Source organism: Leptonotus elevatus, chromosome 9, assembly GCF_054856555.1.
Source record: "Leptonotus elevatus isolate MCC_2025b chromosome 9, RoL_Lele_1.0, whole genome shotgun sequence".
NCBI classification, from domain to species: Eukaryota; Metazoa; Chordata; class Actinopteri; order Syngnathiformes; family Syngnathidae; genus Leptonotus; species Leptonotus elevatus.
In genome coordinates this window covers 20,647,822-20,659,763 of record NC_141247.1, presented here as the reverse complement: position 1 = coordinate 20,659,763, position 11,942 = coordinate 20,647,822, and the positions used below count along the sequence as shown (strand labels likewise).

At 36.5% G+C, this 11,942-nt stretch overlaps 1 protein-coding gene across 1 annotated transcript; it reads right to left on the bottom strand.

The window, feature by feature from the left end:
- Positions 1-1,392: 1,392 nt before the first annotated feature.
- Positions 1,393-10,897, bottom strand: LOC147168742 (uncharacterized). The gene is made up of 13 exons (XM_086085471.1): positions 10,733-10,897; positions 10,096-10,203; positions 9,139-9,174; positions 8,579-8,674; positions 8,331-8,366; positions 7,990-8,085; positions 7,105-7,140; positions 6,020-6,115; positions 5,358-5,393; positions 4,229-4,324; positions 2,954-2,989; positions 2,623-2,718; positions 1,393-2,014 (listed from the first exon to the last, which is right to left on the bottom strand). Exons 2-13 carry the CDS (start codon positions 10,193-10,195, stop codon positions 1,971-1,973), a joined length of 804 nt encoding a protein of 267 aa, XP_085941597.1. The 5' UTR covers positions 10,196-10,203; positions 10,733-10,897; the 3' UTR covers positions 1,393-1,970.
- Positions 10,898-11,942: the final 1,045 nt, after the last annotated feature.

The following is an 11,942-nucleotide window of genomic DNA, read 5'->3' as shown; positions in this document are numbered from 1 at the left end:
TAAAATATCTATTTTAGGACACTAATGCAACACAACGTAACGTAACATCCATCAATCCATTTTCCAACCGCTTATTCCTCACAAGGGTCACATAACATAAAAAAAAAAAAGGCTTCAGTTTACCATGGAAAACATCTTCATGGAAGCATATTTGCACTCACTTGAAAAATATGAACCTGTTTTTGCGACTATTTTTTTGGGGGGGGGGGGCTTTGTTTTGTTTGTTTGTTGTTTCCTGAACATGTTTTGTATACTTTTCTTGTTTGATGTTTTCTTTAAAAAAAATCTGCATTTAATTTAAAAAAAAAAGGAAAAGAAAACAATTCCGAAAAAACGAAAATAATCGAAGGGAATATCTGAAAAACAGCATTAAAAAAAGATTTAGAAAAAACAGAAGGAAATGATTCAGAAAAAAACGGGGGAACAAATCACATCAGAAAAAGTGGGGGGAAAAAACTATTTTTATAATATTCAGAAAAACATAAAAATAATAATAAAAACCTGTGAAACAATTGAATAATGCACACATGGATGGAATCTACAGGGATTCTCTTGTTACCGCCATCTTGATGGCATCCATGCCTTCCACGTGTCCCCCCGGACCCTCTTCAGCTTTAGTAGATTAAAAAAAATTACATGGAGGCGGGTCAAATGAGTAGGGAGTTTGTGCCAGCGCGGCGATGTTATTTTCTGCCAGGAATTGTCAGATGCTCAGGGCATTGTGAGCAGGCGCGTTGTCATGGTATGAGGCATGCAGTCACTAGTTTTCCTACCACAGCTCTCACCTCTTCTTGCACAGCAAATGCCTCAGGATAGTATGAAAAGTTACTTTATGAACCCATCGCTCCTCTTATTGTATTTGTAGTAGGAAATACCTACAATGTTCCTGTTATTTCAAATAATTGGAGCAAACAATAAACAAGCAATTAATTTGTATGCAATTTGGGACGTGCATTGGGCCACAAAAATATAAGTTTGGATAAATATATAAATAACATGTTTATGCAAGCCTGTTTTGCAAAAATCACAGCTGGCACCATCTTAATGGAATCTATTCAAGTCAAATGTAACAAAACATGCTCAACCAGTTCATGCAATTTCCCCTCACTGGCTCTTCAGCCTTTTCCAAATGTGATTGTGATGTTGATTTTGCAGTATTTCTGGGTGTGCATCTACCTTTGCGTTGTAAAAAACAAAACAAAACACTGATTTCATCAATGCATAGATGCATGACACCTCCAGGAAATCCAATCCCTCCTGTGGGCTTTTTGGCCCGGTTCAAAATTTGATAGTTGGCTTGATTGCTAAAAGATGTGAATGTGAGCGTGATTGATCTGAAGCAAACAGGGATGAGGTCGTGCAGCACAGTAGAGAAAATAGACGAGTGATACATTGAAGTTATTCACCTTTATTGTGTAAATTAGTACTTGACAAACATTAACTATTAAAGCAGGCAACGCATAATGAATCCAATAACGTATGCTTGTTCTCAAAAGGATAATTTCACAAAGTGGTTTTTTTTTTTTTTTACTTGCATATTCTATTTGAGGGGGGAGGGGGGGTCAAAAAATGAAGTCTCCTGTTACTACACGCATGACTTTGTGGCAAATTCAATTTAAGTAGGTATGTGCTGACATTGAGCTCAATAGTTACAAAAAGCAAAAAAATCACTACTATTTTCCTCAATTTCTGAATGCCACCATACAAGAATAAAGTATTACATCAATAGTAACGTTAAGATCTTCCTTACACCCTGCAAAAAGTAACTTTATGTTGTTCATTTCTAAATGACTGGTACATTGTAAAAAAAACAACAAAAAAAGGCAATAAACTACATGGCATGAATACAGTAATATAATATATATCAATATTTCTTTTTGAATAAACTCATGTTGGCCCATGAACGCAGGGGAGAGGACGGGATCAGGTGGATGAAGGGGAGAAGAAGCCAAGCTTGAGTAAAGGCCAAATTAACATGCTCTTTTCTTCGGCTTTTTCTTTTCCGCAGCGAGGTCTGCAAAATAAAATATCAAAAAGGGAGACAATCAGAAACAAAGAATCGATGATTATACTGACAGGAGAAAAAATAAAATAAAAAGTAATGACAATGTTTAGGCTCCAAACTCATTCACTCCCAGCCATTTTCACTGAAGCAACTCCCTTTGCTTCCGGCAGTTTTACAGGTCCACAGAATATTGTGTTCTATTGCTATAAAAACATGGAACCTACCAAAAGAAAGAATAGATTCTCTTCTTTCATCAGAAAAAAAAAAAGGTGTATTTCTATCAGTTCCGCAGCAATTAGCATTAGAATATAGCCAAGTTTCATCATTATTCACACATCTGTTTAAAACAGTGGGGAAAAATAGTTTTTTGCATCATGGCCCTGGTTGATTTCTTATACTCTGCTGCCACCAGCTGGCCATTTTTGTAATAACTACCATTGCTTCAACCATTCTCTTCAGCGGCTGCATCAAAGCCTTCTGTATGGCTCTAGCATAAATAAATCACGTATAAATACGTCTTTGGGATTACGGTAATATTTAAACTAGAATGTGTTTATATGGTTTTGGGAGCAAATGAGTTAACCGGCGTTGCACTGCTGATGACGAGTAAATGTTACCGTCTTTAGTAGGAAGTGTGTTCTTCTCGTCCGTTGTGGTCTTCCGCAGCATCTTCGGGTTAAATCTCGTCACTTGGTCGTTGACCATTCTGCTAGCTGTAAAAAGAGCAAATGGTCATCAGCAGGGCAGTTGACACTGAACCCGACTGTTAGAAAAATATACATTTTGTGCCATTTTCTACATTTCCTTACTCACAGACAAAAAGCTACTTTGGCAGAATACCGTCTGTAACATTATTAATGTTAAAATCTTTCTTAAACAACTTATTCGGTTTATTTATAAATTGAATTCTCAAAAAATATATATAGAGGAAAGGGGTGATTCACTTACGTTCACTTTTGTTTATTTTTCTTTCCTCTTCAATCTCTAAAAAAGCAAAAATAAATACAACATGAGACAAACAGGAAACAGAATCAGCTTACGCTAATAGCACACAAACAATTACTGATATGCAATTGAGTTATTTTAGGACAATTACGTAAACAGGACTGGTTAGAAAAAGTAAGTGAACTGAATCCCAGTCAGGTTTGAGCCAACCTTAAGTCCAATGAATGAGAAGAGATTGGTGGTAAATGATCTGCTCACAACAAAACAGGGGTGGGAATCATGATTTGATTGACAATGATTTCTGCTTCAATTTATTGATATGCAAAGAATCGTCATGATCTACTCCAGTCTGACTCGCACATGCTAATTAGTAGTGATGGTAAAATGAAGTACTTTTTAATATTTTTTGACTCTTCTAGATGCCACTCTTGGTTGAAAGATGCAGTGGAAATGTAATCAATTTCCTTTGCACTAGCCTTTATATTTAAACCAAGAGCACCATCTAGGGGAGTCAAAAAATATCACAAGTGCTTCATGAAGCTTCATTTTCCCATCACTACTAATTAGCGAGCTACTCGCACTTTTATCACTCAAAACAACGGCTATTCATACAAAACGCTTGAGGAATGTATACAAAGAAGCATCTTAACATTACTCACCGGCATATGCTCTTCCTACGCTGCAAAAAAAAAAAAAAAAACACAACTTGCGACTACAACTGTATCAGAACGTGTCGAACCACACTGCCCCCAAGTGGCCAAATCGTGCACAGCGCTCAATAAAAAAGGCACACAAACAAGGGCAAGACAGTATAAAAATCAATTTTGAAATCGTACTAAATGAGGAGAATAGATTTTTTTTTTTTGCCACACCCCTACAAAACATGCAACAGTTTGGAATTGTCTGTAGTCAAGAAGCATTGCATGATTTGTGGACCATGCGACCCACAAATAAGAATTGGGTCAAACAGGTGAAGCTTAAGAGAGAAATGGGGAATAATCCAAAAACACAGGGACAAAATCAATAGCAGAATGTCTTTTGAAGAAGAAAACAAGTTCTGGCGTGGCCCAGGGAAAGTCCTGACCTCAACTCAATTGAGATGCTGACCTCAAGACAGCTGTTCACAACAAACATCCGAGGAATCCTGCTAAACTAACAGCTTCATAATACGTGGACTGGAAGAATTATTCTCTCTCACTTTGTGAGTATTTACAAATGTCCCGACTGAGGGGTGTTGCGCTGCTAAGGACGGAATCATGTTGAAAAGTGACCACCTACCCTCTTTAGTTGGAAGCGTGTTCTTCTCGCCCATTACGGTCTTCCGCAGCTTCATCTGGTTAAAGCGCTCCACTTCGTCATTGACCATTCTGACAGCTGTTTTAAAAAGCAAAGGATCATCTTAACGTGGAAGCTGGTGATGCGACAAACTAGTTAGCGGCGTTGCATAATTAGTCTTATAACAATAATGTGTGCCTGTTCGCAAAGGATCACTATTTATTTTCCTTGCATATTCTTTTCGCACTTCTTAAAGTTTGTCGGTACATGGAGTCAAATTAAATGGAAAAAGCAGGCCAATATTGACATGTTAGAAAAATCATGTTTGTACTATTTAACAGACGAAAAAAACAAATTAAAAAAAACGGTAGTTTTGCATGATACAGTACCATTATTAATAATTTTGAGGACTGCCAAGTGATTAAAATATTCTAAATAATTAATTGCAATTTTTTCCATAATTAATCACATTTTTTAACAATTATTTTCAACAAAGCTTGTAACATTTGAGTAAAACAAAACCATCATAATCGAGTCAACTTTACAGGCATTTTCGTCTCATAGAAACAGTTGTCAATAATTCTCATTTATATCACTTTAGCTCAGTCCATCAGAACCAGACTCCAGCAAGGTTGATGTGCGAGGCTCGTGGCAGTAATTTGAGCAGGGCGTTTTTGCAAACAACTACAGTAATATGTTTTTATTTGGTTTTGCAAAGTGAGCAAACTATTTTTTTAAATTTCTCTTATCAGCCGTCAAGCAACTTTTTTTTTTCCCCCTATTTTTAAGCAAACTATGTAAAAGTCTGTCTTTGCACTACTGATTCTCATCGAAGTTTGGCTGAGTAAATTATTATTTTTTATTATATACAATTAAAATTATAATAATTAAAATGAATCTCCAAAGCTAATTTTGCTTTATTTTATTAATTGAGAAAATATTTCTTAAACTGGATAAAATTTTCAGTCTGAATTATAAAAAAAACAACAACATTGGACTACATGGCCTAACTTTAAGGCAGAAATACAGCAATAGTTTTTGAACAACTCATAAAGGCACACAGACGGGGATGGAAACATAACATATTTAGAAGACGGGGAGAGGAAGATTGAGGAAATGGTGATTCACTTACGTTCCTCTTCATTTATTTTCTTTTCCTGCTCAATCTCTAAACAGAAAAAAACGGAAGACAAACAGAAACAAAGAAAATTGATGATACAATACTGACAGGAGAAAAAACAGTCATGTGCTTTATTCAAATTAATGATAATGTTGAGTACTATGAGGCTTACGTTAAAGTTGCATTGTGGAGTTTAAAATTATCTTTCTATATCATGCATGCGTCACCAATGCCTAGATGAGGACAAAGAGCCCTGATATTTTTTTATTTTTATTTTTTAACTGATTGCGCCAATCATTTTGTATCTTCAGTGTGGCGTGGTGGAGGGTGACGTCGTGCATGCAGTGTTACCATACGACGGAAACTGAAAGGAAAAAAACACACACACAGCCCAAGCTCAGACCAACTGAGGGGAGGAAAAAAAACTAAACAAAAAAACCGTTAAATCAAGCACATGTACTTGCGCTTTAGGCCAGAGGTGGCAGTCGCGAGTAAAAAAAAGTGACAAACTCCACAAATCACCATTTAAGGTACATTTTGTACAATACAATAGTAAGTGAACATTCTTTCTTATTGGATGTGTATTTACAGATGCCCCTTGATCCAAAGTCTGCAGAGGTTTTGACCAGTTGGCCGTTACGTGTTGCACTGCTGAGGACAAAGGGACCACCTACCATCTTTAGTGGGAAGTTTGTTCCTCTCAGCTGTTGTGGTCTTCCGCAGCTTCTTCGGGTTAAATTTGGTCACTTCTTTGTTGACCATACTGGCAGCTATTTAAAAAGCAAAGGATCATCTTATTGTATATATTGGTGCAGCGACAAACTATCAAAAGGGATATTTGACTCATTTAGCCATTTTCAGCATTTTTTTTTTTAATAATGTCTAAATTTATTAATTTGATAACTTAATAATTTTTCCATGTACAAGTAATCTGTAAATACACTTTTTGCCACTTGATGTCGGTTGAAAATGACATTGCTGGTGCTCAGGGAACAGGTAACGACCAATCACCTGTTTTCTGGGTTTGGTCATGTTTTTAGTCTTATATTTATTTATTTTCCTTGCATATACTCTATGCACTTAAAGTTGAATGGAAAAAAGCAGGCCAGTGCTGACACAGATTCGAGCTGTTAGAAAAATATCATGTTCATGCTATTTTCCACAACATTTTCTATTTGAAGTTAAGATATACCAAACAGTTAAAAGAAGTGTAAAACAGAGTCATAGGTTTGTGGGGGGTTTTTTTGCCGCTAGATGGGATTAGTGTTTTATGTTAGACATTCATGACAGAAAGAGTACATTTTCTCTTCCGATTCAGAGCAATTAGTATTTGGAACATGAAGCAACTCGTGGACTCCTTACCATTTTGTTCAATGTAAATTACAACTAGTTACCAGTCCCCACAAATACATATATTTTAAAATCCCATTGATTATTGCTAAATTGTGTTACAGTATGTAAAAGAAAGCATGAACGACAATGTTTTTACATCAATCGCATTTAAATTAGGAATGCCTCTGGAAATCGTAGCCATTGAAGGGCTTCATTTCAGCAAAATCCATTTTATGACTTAATAATTTCAAAATGAAACTTATTTATTTCATGTTTGAATTATATATATATATAAAAAATACATGGCCTGACTTTAAAGCAGAAATAGTTTTTGAACAACTCATGTAGGCCCACAAAGAAAGGGGAAGGAAAGGGATCCTATTTAGATAAGGTGAGAGGAAGCTTGAGGAAATGGTGATTCACTTACGTTCCCCTTCAGTTATTTTCTTTTCCAGTAGAATCTCTAAGAACATAAAAACAGGAGACAAACAGAAAGAAAGAAAACTGATGATAAAATACTGACAGGAGAGTCATATCGTCGCCGTTATGTGAAAAACACTTATGTCCATTTTTTTTAAAGGTTTTGGGATGTCTGCATTCAGTTTCATCCCAAAAATATATAAAAATTTAAAAAAAAGACATAAGTGCTTTTTTCAATTTTTTAAGTTTTGTGATGGCTGCATTCAATTTCATCCCCAAAAACTAAAAATAAAAAAAAATGGGCATAAGTGTTTTCACATAGTATGGATAATATAATATGATTCACCCCACCCCCCCTTTTTATTTTATTTTTCGGTTTTTGGGATGTCTGCATTTTGTTTCATCCCAAAAACCTTAAAATAAATAAATAAATAAGAAGACACAAAAATAATGGACATAAGTATTTTTACCCCCCCCCCTTTTTTAAAGGTTCTTGGGATATCTGCATTCAGTTTCATCCCAAAAACCGAAGAAAAAAAACTGACCAAAAATAATGGACAGAAGTGTTTTCACATGAAAGGGATAAAACTGAATGCAGACATCCCCCAAAAATTGAGGGGAAAAAACGGCGGGGGGGGGGGGGTGATAAGTGTTTTTCACATAGCAGCGACGACATGCTGCATTATTGGAATGAATGCTGTTGAGTGCAGCGGGGCTCTCGTTAAGGACCATATAGTACGATACTGCGTCACAACAATAAGTGAACTTCAAGAGTTGCACTTCCTTATTGGATGTGTATTCATTTACAGATTCCCCTTGATCCAAAGTCTGAAGGGGCTTTGACCAGTTGGCCGGGACGTGTTGCACTGCTCACTACGAATTGACCACCTACCCTCTTCAGTGGGAAGCATGTTCTTTTCATCTGTTGAGGTCTTTCGCAGCGTCTTCTGGTTAAATCGCACCACTTGGTCGGTGACCATTCTGGCAGCTGTTCAAAAAGCAAACGAATATCTTATTGTGTAGATTAGGGAGACAACAAACTACGAAGTGCCTTTATAAATTAGGGCAGAATTCACTAAAGAATTGTGCGGCGCCAACGTGTTTACTTCACAAAACAAAAAGGCAGAATTAAAGTCATAGTTTTTGATCAAATCAAGTTGGCACACAAAGACATGATCCTATTTAGAAAAATGGAAGATGAAGCCAAGATCGAGGACGGTGTGATTCACTTACGGTCCTCTTCGTTTAGTTTCTTCTCCTGCTCAATCTCTAAAAAAAAGATCAAATAGGAGACAAACAGAAAAATAATTGGTACAACTACTAACAGGAGAAAAAATAATTTAAAAAGTAATATGTTGTACGTGTATCAAACACACAATATTCTTTCTCACTGTGTGTGTATTTACAGATATCCCGACTTAAAGTTGCACTGGCTGATGACTTGTAAATGAGACGGAATCGTGTCAAAAGTGACCACCTACCCTCTTTAGTCGGAAGTTTGGTCTTTTCGTCCGTTTTGGTCTGCCGCAGCTTCATCTGGTTAAAGCGCTCCACTTCGTCATTGACCATTCTGACAGCTGTTTAAAAAGCAAAGGATCATCTTTTTGTGGATATTGGCGTGTTAACAAAACAGTTTTTCCTCCCTAATAGGTCTCATAATAAGTATGCCTGTTCTTAAAGGATCAAATTAAATGTAAACAAGAATAGTGATATGAATTACGGGCCAAACATTTGACTGCTACTGACAATGCTTTGTCGTTTAGCAAAAATCTTCCAATTTTCTAAAGAGGGGAAAAAAGAAAAGAAAAGCCAATATCAATTAAATTAGCCATCTGATTAGTCAATATGTCACAATTAAAATCTTAAAACTCTACAAAGCAGAACATGCCTCATGTTTATTTAAAAAAAAAAAAAAAGTGTAATAAAATACATGGCCTGACTTTAAGGCTGTATTACCGTAACAGTTTTTGATCAACTTGTGCTGAACACAACTAACAGGCGATTGAAGGGGGACCATATGTAGAAGAAGTAATTCACTTACGTTCCTCTTTGTTAATTTTCTTTTCCTCATCAATCTCTAAAAAAAAGAAAAATAAATAAACAGGAGAGAACCAGAAACAAATAATTGATTATACAGTACTGACAAAAACATCATACATTACATCCGGAAAGTATTATTTTCCACATTTTGTTACAACTTCATTTGATAAAGTGATTATTTACTTTAGATATTGTATTTTTCCCCACAAAAAAAAAATACATTCATTTTTCTCATGAACAAAATAATGTTATTCCAATTGGAATGATCACACCCATGAGCCGCAAATGATAACCTTGCTGTGCACAACGCTCCCCATGCAACCTGACGGAGTTTGAAAGGTGCAAAGAGGAATGTACAAAACTCGCCTAAGGCGTTCCTAGCATGTGGCATTATTTTCCAAACTTTGGGGCTGGAATTGCCGCAAATAGGTTTAACTGAAAAACACTTTCGTACATTTGAGCTCTTTGATTTTAATAAAGTTAACCCCCTCGGGGGGGGGGGGGGGTGATCCAACGTCTTGCCATTGTGGGGTGTTATGTGTAGAATTTTAAGGATTTTGGTTGTTTTAAAAATAAGCTGTAACATAACTGAATGTGGAAAAAATATTCTTCCAGATATTTATGAATGAAGGCTAGTCAACTCTTTGCACTAACAACACAAGAGACAACATCCATTAAGAATCAAGCCATTAATAAGCAAAATGCTATTTAAGAAGACGTGAAAATGCATTAGCATGATCTTAATAAGCAACGTGCAAATCAATGACCATGAGCGTACAATGCAGGCTTTCATTAAAAGCACACAGGAAGAGTTCTCTCATTGGGTGTGTCACAGTTGATACTTGATCCAAAGTCTTCAGGTGCTATTAACTGTTGGCGGGGGAAGTGTGCCACTGCTGATAAGTGGTGAATAGCACAGCATTGTACAACAAAAAAAAAAGAAAAAAAGTCCACATACCCTTTTGAGTTGGAAGTGCCTTCTTCTCTTCTGTTACAGTCTTCCGCAGATCGTTTTTATCGAAAAGCTTCAGTTCTGATTTGACCCTCTTGTCGGACATTCTGTAAACTTGTTTTTTTTTTAAACAAAGATAATGGAAAAGTGAGCAGCGATCTGTAAACTTTTTTTTTAAGCAAAGATAACGGAAAAGTGAGCAGCGATATTTTGTTAAAATCAGAGCCAACCAAAACACATGATCCAATTGTGTGTTCGCCACAAAAAAAGGTGTGGTCTGCACTTCATGCCCATACAGGTACACAAGCCGAGCCCGTTAAAATGCCTGTGCTGAATTGAACCTTGAAGTTACGTAACTCTCCCGCGCGCACGAAACAATACACATTTCAAAACATGTACTATAGCCCAGTTCTGTTCAAATATTCTACATTACACACATTTAAATCAGAAGTGGAGAAGCAATGTGCCAGGTGAAAACAGTGAGACTTGATTAGAGCAATCATCCAGGGGGAAACAACAACATAAAGTCACTTCCTGTTCCATTACAACGGAATGTGCAGCTTAAAGAAAACAAGGTTGAAAAACATCAGGCGCACATGAAGCTAAAAAAAAAAAAGATAATAAAAAAAGTCAATAATTGTACCTGTTGTAGAGTAGTGTCGAGCTGTCAAAGTGTTCTTCAGGTGTGAAGAGTCTGCGAAAATGGAGCTAAGCAAACAGATTGTTAACTTGAGGCAACACGCCCTATTTGACTGCACACAAAAATCATACTTTCCATCCCATCGGCTCTGATTGGCTCCCAAATTTCAGAAGCTTTTCAATTGGACGTGAAGTAAATATTCAAGGCGGCCCCTTGAGCGATGGGTGGGCTTGGTTTCCCATTTCTGCATTGCAACAGTGCAATTCTTTACTCCTGTCTGGGCTTGTAAACAAGAGTGAACTGTTTTGACTGTTTCTAATGAACTCTGTGAGCTTCAAAAGTTGCTGGGATTGAAATTCTTGGTGGTTATTTGTTATGTATCGCCACCTAGAGGACGAACTGTTGCATGGCACGCAAAACGAGCAAACAGCTTTCTTTCTCAATTGAAGTTCGGTAAACTTTGGGTTAATTATTCACAGAGTAAGGATACAGTACAGTTGCGATACTTCGCCCACGGACATTCAGACGCGTTACGTTTCTCTATGACTCCGCCATTGCTATGGTGATTAATTCCCATAATCCTTTGCGGTCACGTACGTGCAGTTACAACTAAACGACAGCAGATAGCGTTGTTTACCCATTTTAGCTGGAATGTTAAATGAGCACAACGAATATTACTTTTAAATTGAAAATACGTTTCAAAAAGGTTTCGTTTAAAGTTAAATGATGTTTTGACGTTAATTCATGTTTTGAATATTCTTATACGAAATAGGCTTACATATATGAAATATGGACAAATCCAAGTGTACTTCACAAGTCAAAATGGCGGTCTTATTCGGTGAAAAGAAGCTCCCCACTCATTGAAAAGCGCTAGACTTTGGATGGTTGTAATTTGATTTGTGATGATTATTTAGATTTCAAAATGTGATGAAATGTAATTTGTCTACTACAACCAAGCTGCCTGGTTTGCATGCTAGTCAGTAGTCACTGACAATGAAAGACTTTCACCCACAACTACTTTAATCCATTTTAATATCTGCATCACATCTACAACTTTAAAAACACAATTCCATCCCTCTTTTGCATTAAAATACAAACAGGATATTACACGTGTTCTGATTCTTGGACTTTCAATACAGTAGAAATGCAAGGCACATGAGAGTCACCAGCACATCAATTTCCACTGCAATAAATACTAACCTACAACATGGAA

Coding starts and splice junctions, on each gene's coding strand:
- LOC147168742 (XM_086085471.1), bottom strand. CDS start 10,195: ATGTCCGACAAGAGGGTCAAATCAGAACTGAAGCTTTTCGATAAAAAC. Junction 8,086..8,330: donor GAAACTAAACGAAGAGGACC/GTAAGTGAATCA, acceptor CTTTTTGAACAG/CTGCCAGAATGGTCACCGAC. Junction 4,325..5,357: donor GAAAATAAATGAAGAGGAAC/GTAAGTGAATCA, acceptor TTTTTAAAACAG/CTGTCAGAATGGTCAATGAC.